Genomic DNA, 18,169 nt, shown 5'->3' with positions numbered 1-18,169 from the left:
TGCTCAGTCATGGATACAGCTGCCAAGCTGCTCAATTGCCTCGTTCCTTGAGTCAGACGACTGAATCTGTATCCACCGTTCATGTGCCGGTTCATGACTAGGGGCTTCCAGATTTCACGATCCTGCCCCCGTTACCATTTGCCGATCGCCATGGGACTTTGGGGGTTTGGGTTGGGTTTTTGGAAGATGGCAGTGCATGAATTTGTTTTATGTGTGTAGATCAGTGCAAGCTGACCAACGCACAGTCTTCGCAGTAGGGCTCTGTTCCGATGGCATGGAATAGTCACGACAAACCAGTAGATTCCTATCTGTTGCAACCTTCATCTGCCTTCACAGCCGTTGTAACATACTGCTTGTCATCACCCGCCTGTTCTGCCATTGAGGACTTCTTGGATCATTCTTTGCCTATCTCCCAAACGAGCCCAGTTTCCCTCAACCACCACTTTCTTTATCTATTATCCCTCTTGCCTTTCGGTTGCCCAGTGCAGGGCAGTTGTACTTTCCAGGGGGGAGGGCAGATCTAGCCTGGAGGTTATAGTTATACAATTTTAGCAGTCAAGCTGGAAACACAAGTTTGTTGCTGCTACAGGGGGAGCGTTGAAATGTGTTGGAGTCAACACTTTGTTTCGCAATGTGCTAACAACATCTGTCACATCTGTTAGCACAAGACGTGGAGCATGACTGTGGAATTGCCGTTTGGAGAATAGGCAACACATTGCCAATTAGATGTTATTTAGAGAAATGTCAAGGCTGAATTGACACCATTTCTTATGGTCCTAGGAATTCTGTGCATTTCAGTTTTTAGCCTTGGTTCTGTCAGGAAATGAACTCCCTGTGCAGAATTTAAGTAAGCAGCTTGTAAACTAACGGGAAATGTGATTATAATCTATCTGTCAGGTATTTTATATGGGTGTTCTTAAAGCAAATTGCAAGATTCTTTTTTGGCTTTCAAATGGAATGGTGTCGTCGTTTCCTGCATATTGATTGTTTGATTGGTACCTGCCTCCCCCTGCTTCATTGATGCAGTTTAATGTATATTCCTGTAACCTTCCTCTGTTTTTATAGAACAATCACAATTGAGCTATGAGGCATTAAAGTGCATTTCGCAGTTCAGTTTTCCAATGTCTCTTGTCTAAACACACACAGTTCCCCAGCCCCCTGATATTTTTTGCCATTGCAAAGATTAAATATCAGATTGGTCACTTTTCCTGGAAATTCACATTATTTATAGTCTCTGGAGACTAGCCATTTCCCCCCACAGAGATTTTGCTGTAGGTTTAGATGGGGGGGTGGGGGGAGAGAGAGATGCATTCATTGGTCTAGCCCGGACTTTACAATACTTTACATCACTTGGGGACCAGTTGGAGATGGAGGTTTTTCTGTGGCACCTCCTACTTGTGAGCTTGCATCCCCACCCAAAACGCTGCTCCTATACATGCAGAGCGTGTTTACTGTTGCTTGGAGCACCAGATGTCCCTTAACGAGGAACCAAAAAATATGTAGTTTGGCCAGCTTACCCCTCCTTTCCAAGGAAATGGGTGAACACTTAGCTTGGTTGTATTGCAGAAGGCCAAACACATTATTTCAGTCAGTATGTAATGCACCTCTCCTTAATAGGAAGGGGATGCATCAGGACATTTTGGACTTTTCAGTTAAGAACAAAAGGCAAGTAAGAGGAGACGTGATTGAGATATATAAAAATGTGCTTCTTGTGCAGGAACTGGACAGAGAAAAAACTTTCTCCCTCCCTCACGGTACTAGAATTTGTGGATATCCAGAGAAGCTGAATGTTGGAAGATTCGGGCCAGGCAAAAGAAACTGCTTCTTTGCAAAACACGAGTTAAACTATGGACTTTGTTTCCACAAGTGGTAGTGGTGGCCCCCAAGGTGGATGGTTTTTAAAAAAGAACTAGAAAAATTAATGGAGGGTGAGGATCTCAGTGGCTACTAGCAGCGATGGCTAGACTCTACCTCAACCGTCAGAGGCAGCTAGACTCTGAATACCAGCTGCTGGAAATCACAGCAAGGGAGAGTGCTGTTGTGCTTGCTTCCAGGACAGCTAGCGTTACTGTGTGTGGTTCTCTGCATGGGGCCTTAACACACAAGGGATTTATTCCCAGAAAAGCATCATTGGAGCCGTCCACAACCTATTGTCCACCAAGATCTCTCCTCCACGAGGGGAGACTTTGCGGGCGGGACACACTCCTCGCGGCAAGCAGGGGGGGCGTGTATCGACCTCCTGCTGCAGCCAATCCCTGCTGCCGCGCCAAGCCTCTGGCTGGCCAATAGGGCCGACCTGGGGGCGGGCTTTACGGACATTTAAATCTGCGCGGCAGCAGGGGAATCTGGAGGGCACAAGGCTGTATTAAACAATGTAGCAAGAAAAAAAGGCATGCAGTAGATTGGTGTAAATGTCTACAAAACTACAGGTAGTTGAAAATATGAAAGCACTACCATCAAAGGTACCTTTTGAGAATATTGTTTTCTAGGAAAGCAATCAATTGCCTCTGATGATGCTTCCTCTCCTCCTCCTCCTCCTCCTCCCCCCCTTTCCATTTCAGATAACAGTGATTTAATTGCCTGCACTGTGATCACAAAAGATGGCGGTCAAGTCCAGAGATTTCTGGCGGTGGATATTTACCAAATGAGTTTGGTGGAGCCGGATGTTGCTCGCTTAGGCTGGGGAGTGGTGAAGTTTGCAGGTCTTCTCCAGGTGAGTGTAAAAGATGGCAAGATTTAAACCAGCAAGTAGAATGAATCAAACCTTGTGCTCTAGGGGGATGAGGCATCAAAACAAGGTGCATCCTTGGTCACCAGTGGCGAACAAAGATTGTCTTCAGGCAATGAGGCATGGTTTGGGGCAGACACAGGACCTTCTGAATTGTTTATGTGGCATTCACTGAGTGGTAAAGCATCTACTTTCCATGCCGAATGCCCCAGGAAGGGCTGTGAAAGATCCCTGCCTGTATTCCACAAAAGCCTTTGCCAGGCCAGTGTATACAGTACTGTTCTTGATGGACCCAATGGTCTGGCTCAGCTTCCTATGTTCCTGGGGCAATAGGCAGACTAACTTCATTGAGGCTTGTTCCAGCAATTTATGTCCCAGTGGAATTTATGTCTACCTTGTGTGTCGCAGAACACGTGATTTAAATACTACTAGGGATACCTTTTCAGAACAGGGTTCTGTGAGAAAGCATTGCTATGATTTTACGGAAGTTCCTTTCTGCCACACTTTCCCTCCCTGTCAGAGTAATATTCGTTGCTGTTGCTGCCTTGGATACCTTAATGGAAAACTCTTTGTTTCACATAAGTTCATTAGTAACAGTGAATGCCACAAATGCGGAATCAGGCATACTTGACAGTTTCAAAGCTTTGTTTACTAAACACATGTAAAATGGATTAGATCACTCTCCACGGCATTCAAACAAATTTTCCAGTGCAAACTGGACATTTTCAGGTGCAAATTGGCCCGATTTGCATAGGAAATTTTTTCCAGGAAACCCACTGCACTGCATGCACACTGCTTGACACCAGTCCTGACCCATGCAAAAGCTGCCTTCCCTCCCCCCCCCCATGGGGTCAGCTGTGAGTAATATTCTGGAGGCAACACAGACGCTGAGGAGAAGAGTTGCCTATAAAAATGTACTGCAGTGCTAGGAGGCTTCCTGGTAACATTATCTAGTGCAGATGTCGCTGGACTCCAACTCCCATCAGCCTAGGTCAGCATGGCCAGTGCTCATGGACGATGGGATTCGTAGTATAGCAACAGGGTCAAATGTTCCCCCATCCCTCCTTTAGCGGATCCCAAAGAAGCTGGCGGATCCATCTCTCACGGCTCAGTCAGCTGGACTTTGAGGAGTGGTTCCCACTCAGAAAATTCCTTTTAAACCTAGGCATACTCAGCGGGGAGTTAGACTGACACAGCTAAAACAGGGCGAGTCAGGACTCATTTCATATGAGGCTTGGCTGGAACCTCAGTCTCTTAGCTGGTTGCATCTGTGCCTGTGTTTTGGCAAGGACTCTTCTCGTCCTCAGTGCCCCTTGAAATGTGAAGCAGCCTGAGCCACACCACTCAGTCGGTCTAGCCCCTCTACATTGAAAGATGCTGCTAGACAAAGGCCTTGCAGGTGGGAGATGCTGGGAAATGGGACCCTGACCCCCTCCTACATTGAACATTTTGAGCTCTGCCATTGAGCTGTAGTAGAGCCCATCCAGTTCTGTTCTCTCATACCTTGCTAGGCTCCAACTTTATCCTTGGGTGAGCATGGTGCTGTGACAAGAAACTGGGTCTTAATTCTATCTCTGCCACAAACATTCTTCTTCTCTACTTTCCCACCCCCACCCCAGGATATGCAGGTGACCGGAGTGGAAGACGACAGCCGTGCCCTGAATATCATCATTCACAAGCCAGCCTCCAGCCCCCATTCCAAGCCCTTCCCCATCCTTCAGGCCACCTTCATCTTTTCGGATCACATCCGTTGCATCATTGCGAAGCAGCGCTTGGCAAAAGGCCGCATCCAGGCTCGGCGTGTGAAAATGCAAAGAATAGCAGGTAACTCACACTCTCCGGATAAACGTACCGTGTTTTCTTGCCGCTCGTAAAGTTGCAATGCTTTACAATGGGGAAAGCGAACCTCAGGACCGGGGCCAAATGCAGCCCCTCAGGCCCCTCTTCCTGGCCCTTGGGACTCTCCCTAGGTTACACCTCTCACCGGCCCTTCTTTGCACCCTCATCGGGTGTGTGTGCCTGCCTGGAATACGTCATTGAACTCTGATCATGCTGCTTTGCTCCCTGGCTGGAGGAGGATAGAAAGGGTTGGGTGAGCAGAGACCCATCTCCTTGTAGGAAGGTAAAATTTGCCTTCATTGTTCCGCCTGCTTTGCTTCTGGCCTTGTCCACCACTGGCATGCGACTCTGAAAGGTTGAACAGAAGAGAATGCTTTTTGGGGGATGAAAAAGGCTCCTCATCCCTGATTTCTGGGTTGGTAACTGAAAACAAAACAAGCATTGTATAGAAAGGGAGAACAATGTTGCGTACTTGGTAAAAGTCTCTTCTTCTTTCTTCTTTGGCGATCACTCATAGCCGAGTAAGATTGTCTTTTGTAAACACGATTTTAACAATGAGACCGTAGGTGACTGTGGAGGCCAATTCTGGATCCACACGTAATAGTGCTCTGTTCATACCCGCAAGCTTAAGTTATTTACTCACATGCTGTTGCACAACTTTGTTCACTTTAGTGGAATTGGCACAAGAGGACTGCCCAGTGAACTGTGTCCCGTGAGCTAGAGCCACTTGCCCCCTGCTGCCCTTAACAGCCCCCAAATCTGCTGCTTGGCATTAAAAGTAAAAATAGCAATAAACTTAAAACAAAACATGCACTGTCATTCTACATGTTCATTAATTTCAATGGGCCTACTTTGAGTAGGACTAGCATGGGCTACATGCTAGCATTGGATACAACGTTAACATCATTCGTTTTGTAAACTTCCAAAACACTCCACATTGATTCTCCAGTACCAAAAGGCACTGCAAAATTGTCATCTTTCTCATATCAAAAGTTGGCTTTTTCCAAAAATTTGTTCCCTCCCCATTATGTACTGTTTTGCTTGTTCTTGGCAATTGTCTTCCCGCAAGGGTGATGCGGGAAGCCTGTGTCCCTCCAGATGTATTTTTTGGCTGGTTGCGATTCTCATTAGCTCAGGCCAGCGTGGCCGGTGGTCAGGGATGAGCAGTGCTGTAGCCTATCCGCACCTGCAGGACACCACATTCCCCATCCCTGACTGGAGTGAATTCTTCCCATCCAGTGTGATAATATCAAAACTCCCATTGCGTGGAAAAATATGCAACAGTCTGAATTTGGAGAATTGTCACAGCTGCAAGGACCATTTATTTATTTATTTGTGAATCGCATCCCGAGGTGATTTACAAGGGAATAAAATGTGTGAAACAGTTACGTATAGGAAAAGTTAAAATACTTGCATACACAAAAGTGATTGAGCGTGTTTTACAGACAGAAGCTTTAAAACCAGTTTAAAACAACAGTAGTGCATACGTAAAACATGTTGCAGAGCCAGTGCAGAGATACCAACTGGGGGATAAAGATCTCCATTTAGAAAGCTTACTACATTTTGGTAACCCAGGGATAGGGAATCTGTAGTCCTTCAGATGTTGTTGGACTACAACTCCCATCATCCCTAGCTGAGGTTCCAGGTTCTTCAGCTGATGTAGATTTTTGAAATGTGTCTTGTTTAAACCCAGCTCTCCTAGACCTTCCGGTCCAACCTTCAAACGAAGTGATGGGCTTTGGACACAGCTCAGCTTCTGCATCTCAGCACCTGCCGTTCCGGTTCTATGACCAAGCCCGACGTGGCAGCTGCGACCCTACCGTACAACGCTCCGTGTTTGCATCTGTCGACAAGGTCCCAGGTAAGCCCTCCCTGGCTGGCACACTTTATTTTATTTTTAAATAATTTTTATTGGATTTTTCATAAAGAAAAATACAAAAAGAAAATACAACATAGCTTCCTCAAATCTTGTTTCTTCAATATTCTTCACATATAAAAAAGAATAACAAGAAAATACCTATATTCATAATAAAAAAGAAAGAAAAAAAAGAGAAAAAATATTATCATGCTTTTCAACTTTAATTCTAAACATTTCGGACTTCCTCATTCCCCCTTATTGAGTTCTCAATAATTCACTAGTTATTGCAGTTTCCTATTCTAACCACCCTTTCTTTCATCCCTAATATAACTTCTTTTTAACCATTAACCCTTCGAACTTCAAATTGCCTTTATTACTCAATATTCTCAACCCTTTTACCCAGAAATATTCAGACTTAATTGTGCTCTTTTACACACTTTAAATAAGGTCCTCTGTGATGAGATAATCAGCACCGTGGGAGAGAGAAGCTTGTGCCAACGCAGATTACTGGATTGATTTCTTTTGCTGCTGCAAATAAATAATAATGATTAATATAATTTTAAACTCTAAGGCATTATAGAAATACAATGCATTCCACACATGGCATGTATAATCCTGCAAGATAGGCGAGTTGTATGTTTCAGGTGGGAGAAGCAGAGGCAGAAAGGGAGAACCTTGCCCGTGACCCTCCAAAGTCTATGCCAAAAATGAGATTCAGATTCTTCACACAATCCTTCACAGCTTAAGCCAGCTTTGCCAATCTGGTGTCGCCCATGAACTCCAGGCAGCACAGTTTGAATGCTCTTCTTGATACTTTGAAGGAAGTGTATTGCAAGGCAATAAATAAAAGCTCTTGTTGCCAAAAGGAAAGCCCATCTTTATCTAGCACCTCTATGGTAGGATTGCAAGAGATGGGAAAGTGTTTATCTTTAAATCTCAGCCCCAACAATTAAACCAACTCAGCCTTTAGCTGAGATCTTGACCAGTTAAACCGATTAAAGCTTGAAAAAAAGATAGATTAAGGCCTAAGATTAGCCAAATTCAAATTCAGAACAGTTGAAGTTGTTTCCCCGAATCAGCTGCAAGTTGGCTGTGTTCATGTGTGTGTACCGAGCACATAAAATCACAAAAAAGATTGAAAACAGTACATTTGCTTATAGAGGTCACGGCAGCCATCGCGTGGAAACTGCCACTCTGTGGCTCTCGGCGAGTGTTGTGCAGCTAATTTTATTTATGTCCTAATCCCACGCGTTCGTCTTCTGGTATCTCAAACCAGTAACCTCTCAAACCACATTTACTTGGGAGTTAGCCCCATTTACTTGTGCTTCATCCCAATTCCAAAGAAGGGCAGTGCCAAAGAATGCTCCAACTACCGCACAATTGCGCTCATTTCACACGCTAGCAAGGTTATGCTTAAAATTCTACAAGGCAGGCTTAGGCAGTATGTGGACCGAGAACTCCCAGAAGTGCAAGCTGGATTTCGAAAGGGCAGAGGAACCAGAGACCAAATAGCAAACATGCGCTGGATTATGGAGAAAGCTAGAGAGTTCCAGAAAAACGTCTACTTCTGCTTCATTGACTATGCAAAAGCCTTTGACTGTGTCGACCACAGCAAACTATGGCAAGTTCTTAAAGAAATGGGAGTGCCTGATCACCTCATCTGTCTCCTGAGAAATCTCTATGTGGGACAAGAAGCTACAGTTAGAACTGGATATGGAACAACTGAGTGGTTCAAAATTGGGAAAGGAGTACGACAAGGTTGTATATTGTCTCCCTGCTTATTTAACTTATATGCAGAATTCATCATGCGAAAGGCTGGACTAGATGAATCCCAAGCAGGAATTAAGATTGCCGGAAGAAATATCAACAACCTCAGATATGCAGATGACACAACCTTGATGGCAGAAAGTGAGGAGGAATTAAAGAACCTTTTAATGAGGGTGAAAGAGGAGAGCGCAAAATATGGTCTGAAGCTCAACATCAAAAAAACCAAGATCATGGCCACTGGTCCCATCACCTCCTGGCAAATAGAAGGGGAAGAAATGGAGGCAGTGAGAGATTTTACTTTCTTGGGCTCCTTGATCACTGCAGATGGTGACAGCAGTCACGAAATTAAAAGACGCCTGCTTCTTGGGAGAAAAGCAATGACAAACCTAGACAGCATCTTAAAAAGCAGAGACATCACCTTGCCGACAAAGGTCCGTATAGTTAAAGCTATGGTTTTCCCAGTAGTTATGTATGGAAGTGAGAGCTGGACCATAAAGAAGGCTGATCGCCGAAGAATTGATGCTTTTGAATTATGGTGCTGGAGGAGACTCTTGAGAGTCCCATGGACTGCTAGAAGATCAAACCTATCCATTCTTAAGGAAATCAGCCCTGAGTGCTCACTGGAAGGACAGATCGTGAAGCTGAGGCTCCAATACTTTGGCCACCTCATGAGAGGGGAAGACTCCCTGGAAAAGACCCTGATGTTGGGAAAGATGGAGGGCACTAGGAGAAGGGGACGACAGAGGACAAGATGGTTGGACAGTGTTCTCGAAGCTACGAACATGAGTTTGACCAAACTGCGGGAGGCAGTGCAAGACAGGAGTGCCTGGCGTGCTATGGTCCATGGGGTCACGAAGAGTCGGACACGACTAAACGACTAAACAACAACAAAAGCACTAGATTGCCAGTGCTGCAGTGCAGCCTTTGTATATTGTTTGTGTATTTACCCAGGACACTATCCCTTTCCCACACAGGGCTGCTTTTATCACCAGCTGCCCTGTTGAAAGGATCCCGGTGACATTTTATAACATTGATTTTGTTTATTTTTCTTTTTTAAAGTAGCTTAACGCTATTTGTAAGCTGCCTTGAAATGTATATTAAAATACAGGATATAAATATTTTCCCCCCGAAATAATATTTTTTATAATAAATCAAATAGAATTTGGGCATTTGGGAGGAACCTAAAGGGTCATCAAACCTCCTGGTTGGGATATGTCATTGTTGAGTGTGTGTGAGTGAATGTGTTTGGGTTAATTGAGGTGCAGACATGTGTTAATAGATGTGGATATTGAGCGACTATACTGAGTGAACGAAATTCTGTGTTTTGGAGTTTGATACATTTTATTATTTATGGAGGCTGATGTTTCCCACACTGTTCAATCTTTAATATATTACATAATCTTTTACTTTGTAAGCTGCTTAATTATCTTTTCTGATGAAAAGGGGTGCATAAATACTACTACTACTACTACTACTACTAATAATAATAATAATAATAATAGCTCTTTTTATATTGTGTATGAGTATGTGGGGTTGCTCGGCATAGATCTTATTTGCATCATTCTGTGACAGTTCCTGTGTTTCCAATCTGTATTGCATCCTGGGCAGAGTAAAAGTTTTGTAAAGGCTGTTAGGTAGGCATGGCATTGAGAAAGTGGACAGAGAGAAGTTTTATCCTTCTCTCTTGATGTTAAGAGGACAAGACCATCAAATGAAGCTGGTGGGAGATTCAGGGCAGACTAAAGGATGGAGTGCACACCTGAACTGTGGAATTCACTGCCACAAGATGTAGGGAATTAGGTAAAATAATGGAGCATGCGGCTATTGATGGCTACCAGTCCTGACTGCTGTATGCCTCTGGCGCTGGGCACTGCAAGCAGAAGAGGGGTATTTTCTGATGTCCTGCTTGTGGGATTCCTATGGGAGCAGCTCTGGACTAAATAGGCCTTTGGTCAGATCCAGCAGGGCTCTTCCTCTTTAAGTGCCAACTTGTTTTGCAGAAGCGGTTTCAATGTCAGCATTGCTTCCAGTGAAGCCCCATCCTGAGCTATGGTGGCACCTGGAGGAGTGATTTATACATGGTCACCTCGGTAGAAGGCCTGGTCCCTTTCTGTTCTGCTCTAGAAACATTTATTGAAGGACATGGGACTGAGAAGAGGGAGCCCATGCACCTTTCCCCAGCGATCGCTTTTACGCCTCAGGTCAAACCTGCAGGAGAGTAAGCTGGCAACTTGCACGCATTTAACTTGTGCACATTCAGCTTTATGTGTGTGGCATAAAATAAAAACTAAAATGGGGGGCAGGAAAAATGACCTTGGCAATCCCACCTGCCATTGAACCCAACGGGTTTTGACTATATATACATGATTTTGGTTGATCCTACAGCAAACGTCTGAGTCACTGACTTGAGCTACATTCAGGTGCGGCTGCTGTTTCAGGGTCTGCCTTGAGCCGAGAGTGCAGCGAGTTGTGTGCGCTGTTTGCTTCTACTGGTTTCTTTCAGTGGAAGTGACTGGCCCTTTTTAGGAGGAAGAACGTTGCATTAGCCAAAAATAAAAGTCAAGATTGCTGTTAACTTTCGTTACTGCATTTGTATTCCACCTTGTCTCCAGTAAGCTCAAGGTGATGTACATGGCTCTCCCTCCTCCATATTTATCCTCCCAACAACCATGTGAGTGAGCTGAGACTTGGTGGTTATTAGGTGGTCTTCATGAATTGTAGAGATCGGAGACCTGGTCTCCTAGATCCACCTTTTGCTTCAGATTTGGGGTGTAACTGGGACAGGAAGTGGTAATGTCCAGTCACAGTGAGGTCTGGCAGTTCCCCACCTGCAGCGGGTCTGCTAACCCTTCACCAAGGTCAGAGATGACTTCCTCCCACCCCGCTTCCTGCAGCATGCATCTCACCAGTGCTGCAACCAGCAACTTGGCACCTGCATTTTTGAAGCTCAGTTTTGCCCTGGACTTTTATTTCCTCTGTGATTTCTAAACCCACCTTTCCTGATCCTTTCTCTATAGAGGTTTTTTTGAGGAGGAGAGTCGTGGCATGGTGTCCACTTGGCACTGCAGGAGGGGCAGTTCTGATATACCGTAGGTTTAGTTGTACTGCTGCTTTCTGAACTAAGGCATGTACTTCTCAGCCCTGGGTAAAAGGGACTGACAGCATCAAACATAATGTCTACACTGCTGGCAAGTGCTCTTTGAGAGATAAAATAGCGTACCTAGCTGGTTAAGCCGTCAACTGAAGCCACGAGTGATGTGACACAGTGGAATCATGGAAAAAGTGCAGAGCATGATAGCTGGATGCAAAAACATTGACTTCTTAAGAAGCGGGCCGGGGGGGACGGACGGGACACAGCAGCTCTGTGGGCTTCACAGATATGCTTGAAAATGTGTGGGCAGTGTTTGCTAAAAGAAGCCAGAGAAGCAGCTGAATCATGATTTTGGTGAACTAAGTCGTAGCAGGTGGAGTGGGTGTCTTCAGCCTCTTTGCCTTTGCCACGAGACTATCAAAACCAGACGAAATGCATGCAAACTGAAAGCTGGGCAACTTTGCAGAGCTGATACAGGCAGCTGATTTCAGTTCTTTGTCCTGGCCCAGAACTTCAGTGGTGTGTGCAATTTGCACAGCCCTGACAGCAATCAACAGCCCGCTCCAGACCCTAACCTGCCTGGCCCAACAAAACATGATTTAGGGCTGGAAATAGGCAAGGTACAGTACTCTTGCACCTCTTTCCTCCTCCTCCTCCTCCTCCTCCTCCTCCTCCTCCTCCTCCTCCTCCTCCTACAGCCGAGCACTTTTCTCATTTGTTAAACCAAAGTTTTCCGCGTTATGTCCAAAGTGATAAACCATGGTTTAAGCCAGTGGTGGGTAACCTCCAATTTGCAGTCCTGCCTATTGGTTTATTTATAAGCATTGATTAACATCTTAATACTTCAAAAAATCTCTCGGTGGTCCTAAGTGGAAGAGGTCCTAATTTGGCCCATGAGGACAGTGTGTAAGAAGCAACGAGTCAGGACTTGGTTCAGTTGCTGAAGTGTTTTGCTCTGCACTTGCTCAAAGGTTTCCTCTATTGGCCTTTCAGAAGTGTGAGCGTTGGCTTAAGGAAAATCCTGCACATAAGACTCTCCATACCACATGGTGCATGCTTTTGCCCCATATGGGAAGGTGTGGTTTAGGAAGTTGTGCCAAGCATAGCTGCCAAGTACCCCGTTTCCCCCGGGAAACACCCGTTTTTACTTTCCTTTTCCCAGTGGTCCCCCATATCACTTCATCTCCCGTTTTTCTCCGTTATTTTCTCCTGCCGGCGGCCATTTTTTATCTTTCTGATTTGCCCTTCTATGGGCACCAAAAATGGCCGTCGCCGGCTTCAAAAGTCGCATCTACGCATGTCCGGAAGTGCGTAGACGGGACTTCCAGTGTTGGCGGCAGCCATGTTTGGTGCCCATAGATGGGCAGAGCGACACCGGAAGTTGCGTCAACGCAACTTCCGGTGTCACACGGCTGCCAGTCCCGGATTCTGCAGTCCGGGACTTGGAAGGTAAGGTGCCAAGGTCCGAGCAGATTGATTACATGAGAGTAAATCTCTTTTGCAAGCAGGGGCACGAAGGAAGAAACTTCCCAAAAGTGACCAGGCCCACCACCAACACCACCATCACCACCATCACCACCACCACTTCCGGCTTCTTATCTGGAGGAAGAAATAGTCGAGACAACCCGCTGTTGATATTGTTGGAGGAATTCTGCAGAGTGGGAAGAATAAATAGCCGTTCTTTAAAAACAGAACAAAAAAGCCTGACTGGAAAATTTGATATGTACCGGAGACTTGGAACAGTGAAAAGCACAGATTGCTTTCATTAAAGGAATTGGGCAGTGGATAAAATTGGTGGGGGTGGGGGGGAAGAGGTTGGGTAAAGGCAGAGATTAGAAAATACAGATATTGGGTTATAAATTGTAGGCTGGGGACAAGGACCAGTTGCGGAAAACATAGGACAGAGTTGGGATGTCTGAAACTGTCTACAAAACAATGGCACATTCTGCCTGCCCAAGCATGTGTTCTGCCACTGAGCCGTGGGTCCTAAGCATGGCATGAGACTATCTGGCCCACACATTGTTGCCTGCTCTGAATGCCTGCCGCTTTCCAACCCTGCATCTTGTTTCCCAGCCCTGCTTCTGAGCCCCTCTTTAACCCTGCTGTTAACAATGCCATGATTTTAAATTGTTCTGCTGCCCTGCCCTGAGGAGTACAGTCATAGCGACTTGAAGACTGGCGGGGTGGGGTGGGGAGAAATTATGTAACTAAATCTGCTACTTCACAAGAATTTACCAAGCTGCCTGCCGGGCTGGGATACTTTAAATATCCTCATTCTCATTAATTGTGATCGTGTTGCTTTTAAAAGAAAACAATTTGAACAGGGTTGTGGCTGGGCGCATTTTTAAAAATTGTGAACAGGAACCCTTTTCTTTTCTTTCTTTTTTTTTGCGCTGGCAGCAGTGTTGCACAAGGCTTCCACAGAAGTTATAAAAGCCACCATAATTCATATGGCAGGTGCTTGTCAAAGTACCTTTGCACTGCCCAATCTCTACGTGATATCCAAATAAGCTCTTCCGAAGAAAAGCCGGACACGGACAGAATGTTCTCTATGTCTTTTGTGTAAGATAATAACAATTCCTGTTTCTCAATTAGCATTGCATGTCACTGGGTTTCATAACGCTTGGCTTTATGGTGTTAGGTTGCAGAGTGCTAATCACCTTTGAAGTTAACTGAAATAGCTGCCTAAGTGGTCCGTGTGTTAACAGAGGTTTATTTTTCCTAGTACCATGGAACCTGCCTGGACTCAATCATAAATGAACAGCGCATTAACGTGGTGTTTAGCAAAGCACTTATTGATCTGCCTGGGTAAAATGCAGAGGTTAATAGACAGACAGGTCACCTGGCTCCAGTTTTCTTTCTGCCTTTCTTGTGCAAGGCCACCATTAAAGAGCAGAAGATGGGCTGAGGCTGTCTTGAGTTGCTTGCTTTGGGACATACCTTACCCTGACACCATCATCTCACTTGGCTGCGGCCGTTGCTTACTGATCTCCTGCCTGTCTTTGTTGCTGTTTTGTAACTGGGCAGCGGCACCAGCTCAAAATTTCACTGAATCATACAGGGAACGCTTTCATTGGCTGCCTGGCAAAAATCGTCAATGGGAGTTTTCTCAGTGTCAGAGAAAGGTACATTTAGGCCAAAGCAGAGCAACGGGGGTAAGCGTGAATTTGGATTGCCGTCATCATTCAGACAAATGGAAATGCCAGTCCTCTGTGGTGCAGGGAAAGGAGCGTTTAAGGGAAATACCACATTTTTCCGTGTATAAGACGATGCTTTTTGCTAAAAAAAAAATTAGGCAAAAAATGGGTGTCATCTTATACACAGATAGTGAATGCAGAGGGGGGAATGTGTGATTAATGGCAGCAGCAAGCAGGAGATTGGCAGCGGCAATTGAGCGGGTGATTGGTGGCTGCGGCAAGACCTGTTGGCGATTGGCTGTGGTGAGATGGGCAGCTGATTGGCGGCTGTGGCAAGTGGGTGGGTGGGTGGGCTGCTGGTGGCGGCAAGCGGGCAGACGATTGGCAGCTGTGGCGTGGTGTGCGATCGACAGTGGCTGTGGCAAGCGATTGGCAGTGGTGGTCAGGCGGGTGAGCGATTGGCGGAAGTGACCTCCCCCACCCCCAAAAGCTAAACAACTTAATTTCTTAATTTGGGGTTTTAAAAAATAGGGGTCTTCTTGTACATGGGGGTGTCTTATACATGGGAAAATGCGGTATGTTCTGCTGCTCCCAGACTGTTGCTGTTTTGCGGGTGGGATTCAGTCACCTACCGGCAAATTCCAGCTGCACAGTTAAAGTGGATCTGGCAGGCTTGTGCAACAAACCTGCTTCCAAAAAATAAACAGTAAAGTAAAGCCTGGGAAAACACAGAGAAAAATGCACTGGAAAGTGGGAGGTAGTAATTGCTTGATGTGATGTCATATAACCACCCCTTAAATCCAGAATGAACCCTTGGTCAACAGTTGCTGTCATATATCCTCCTCGGAATCGTTGTACAAACAAATCAGGATCAATGCTTAATAATGAGGTTGTTGGGAAGCAGCTTGTCTGGTGATGTGCATGAACAGAAGCGCTGAGTGGGTAGGCTCCCAGTTTCTGGGGCAGATCTTAGGGCAGTGCACTGCCAAAGACAAGGCGCTCTGTGTAGATGGTTCAGAATCTGCCTTTGGAGAGCCTGCCTTTGTAGGTTTGCAGCTGATAAGAGGAATTATGCTGGAGGAAACAAAAGATGTCTGAACTCCTTATAGGTCGGAGGACCATGGTGCAGATCTCCCTGCTGAGAAGGATTCTGAACCATGTTTGGTATTAGCCAAAAGCCACCGAGCAGCGGTTTCAGTTCAAGGCTGCAAACTGGCACACTCCCCTTTTTAACTTGATCTCTTCTGATGGGCCCCTCCTCAGATAGGAAGCAACAACTTGGTCTCTGGTCCTGCAGATTCTGTCTCTCTTCCCTCCCAATTGTTCTGGTGCTACAGAGACCTCCTCTTTGGACCTTTGCCCTGCACCTCATGGATCCACCACCAGCTAGGCTGCTGGGTGTCTAAACCACTGAGCCTCTTGGGCTTGCCGATCAGAAGGTCAGCGGTTCAAATCTGTGTGACGGGGTGGGCTCCTGTGGCTGTGTCCCAGCTTCTGCCAACCTAGCAGTTCGAAAGCACATCACTGCAAGTAGATAAACAGGTACCGCTGCTGTGGCGGGAAAGTAAACAGCGTTTCTGTGCGCTCTGGTTTCCATCACGGTGTTCCGTTGCGCCAGAAGCGGTTTAGCATACCTGTCAAGTCTCCCGCTGAAAAATGCGGGATCAGCAGCGGCGCGGCACCGGAAGTTGCGTAGAAGCAACTTCCGGGCCGCTCTTCCCATGTGTCTTGGTGACGGCCATCGCCATGCGGCCACCACCAAGATGGCCGCCGGGCATGCGTAGAAGCGACTTCCGGTGCTGCTCTGCCCGATTTCCGGTGCCCACACATGGGAAGAGCGGCACCCAAAATGGAGGCTCCCTGGCAGGTAGGAAATCCGGGGGATTTCCGGGATTTTTCTCCATTCGGGAGAACAGCGGGAAACGGATTAAAATCTGGGGGTTTCCCGCGAAAAACGGGATACTTGGCAGCTAAGCGGTTTAGTCATGCTGACCACATGGCCCGGAAAGCTGTCTGTGGACAAACATTGGCTACCTCTGCCTGAAGCGAGATGAGCACCACACCCCATAGTCACCTTTGACTGGACTTAACTGTCCAGGGGTCCTTTACCTTTTATCAGACTGTTCCCCAGGAGCCAGCTCTTATTTGGGAGATTCCGCTGCACCAGTCTGGAAGTTGCAGTGGCGTTGGGAGAACCCTGTTCCGAGCATTCTGTGTCTTCCTGGTGAGCCACAATGAAGGTGGCAAAGATCAGATATCCGGAGACTACTAGATGATGTTCTAGAAGACAAGTCTGTTCCTGGAAGCAGTAAGAATAATCTGCAACAGGAGAGAAAATCTGTAAAAACACCCAACACCACCACATACACAACCCAACTTAGACCCTTCCACATTGCTGCATTCTTAGATGTTAAAAGTTGGTGCTGTCAAGATGATTGAATGCAGAGGACCAAGCTGGCATTTAGTGCACGAGACCAGGAGATGCCCCCCTTGGGCTCCCCTCCCATTCTTGTCAGTGAATGAACTCAGAAGAGTCAGCACCGCAGTGCATTTTTATGTGAGATTTAATAGGCAATTAGAGTAAAGTGATAAGGTCTAATTGCCTGCCGTTAAATTTCTTGTTTTGAAAGCCGAGGGGGTGGGAGGGGGGGCATCACTTAAGCAGGAATTCTAGGGCCTATTCCAACAGCATCCTGTGTCCCCGGGATGTGACTTCCAGAACTATTCTTGCAGAAGTTATTGCCTACAGTGCAGCAGGGGAAGGGCACACGCACAGACGCCACCTTTGCTGAAGGTATCATTTGCAGACTTAAGAGAACACACAAACCTTCCCTTCTTTCCTCCATCCCGTCTGCCACTGGAGAACTCCCAGCCCGGGGGGTGGGTGGGTGGGTGGGTGGGAGGGTTGCAGCCTTAAACCCCTCTTCCAAATTTCAAACAGTCTTTGGCCTTAATTGATTTCGTAAGAACTTAATAAGAAGCCTGCTGGATCAAGCCAAAGGGCCATGGAGCTGAGCATCCTGTTTTCACAGTGGCCAGCTGGATGCTTGTTGAAAACCCATAAGCGGGACCTGAGAAAAACAGCATTCCCCCCCCCACTTGTGATTCCCAGGAAGTGGTATTCAGATGCATGCTTTCTGCAGCGGTGGAGGTAACTAAAAGATGGTGGTGATGGGAGAACAGGAGTTGGGAATTATTATTATTATCAGTACCCTGACTACTATTACTATTATTTTATTTTTATTTCAGGGTGGGTTACAACAATTTTTTTAAAAAGCACAGCAATCAAACCTGTTAATAAAATAAACACCAATCAAAGGGAACTGAGTGGGTCCTAAAAACATACAGGCGACTCCTCTTTTGCACAGGATTGTACGCTTGTGTGGAATCGCGTGGAATTGGAAACCCAATGAAAAAGTCAGCAAATGCCTTGCTCCACCCCTGCCCGCCCCCATTCCGGCCTATTAGTGATGTTTCAGTTACACCTTTATGATGTTTCCGTGCACATAACAGTTGCGCCTAAGACGGGAGTTGCCTGTATGTCTCGAGCATCAAAGGCCCAAGTAAAGAAGGGCCTATTCAGCATACCATGGAAGCAATAAAATGAAAGTGCCAAATGTACCCATTTGGGAAGGGAATCTCTCAGTTTAGCGCCCCCCCCCCCGAGAATGGCATCTTCAAGGCTGGCAGCACCTCTTGAACTTCTGGGGCTTGTGCAGAACTACCAAGAAGCCCCCCTCTGCCAGTCT

At 46.3% G+C, this 18,169-nt stretch overlaps 1 protein-coding gene across 4 annotated transcripts in view; it reads left to right on the top strand.

The window, feature by feature from the left end:
* The window catches only part of CLEC16A (C-type lectin domain containing 16A), a 97,944-nt gene that overhangs the window by 47,950 nt on the left and 31,825 nt on the right, over positions 1–18,169 (top strand). For 3 of the 4 annotated variants that reach the window (XR_009558548.2, XM_035132319.3, XM_035132315.3), the window contains exons 19-21: positions 2,562–2,713; positions 4,348–4,552; positions 6,261–6,428. Coding sequence is in view for 3 of the 4 variants with exons in the window: in XM_035132319.3 (XP_034988210.1) it covers positions 2,562–2,713; positions 4,348–4,552; positions 6,261–6,428 (525 nt within the window). In the remaining variant the exon portion in view is untranslated. Of the gene's footprint in view, positions 1–2,561; positions 2,714–4,347; positions 4,553–6,260; positions 6,429–12,788; positions 13,875–18,169 lie in introns of those variants that run through there. The other variant, XM_060282659.2, reaches the window with a different exon arrangement.

Source organism: Zootoca vivipara, chromosome 13, assembly GCF_965207765.1.
Source record: "Zootoca vivipara chromosome 13, rZooViv2.hap1.1, whole genome shotgun sequence".
NCBI classification, from domain to species: Eukaryota; Metazoa; Chordata; class Lepidosauria; order Squamata; family Lacertidae; genus Zootoca; species Zootoca vivipara.
This window is presented reverse-complemented; position numbering and strand designations above follow the sequence as displayed.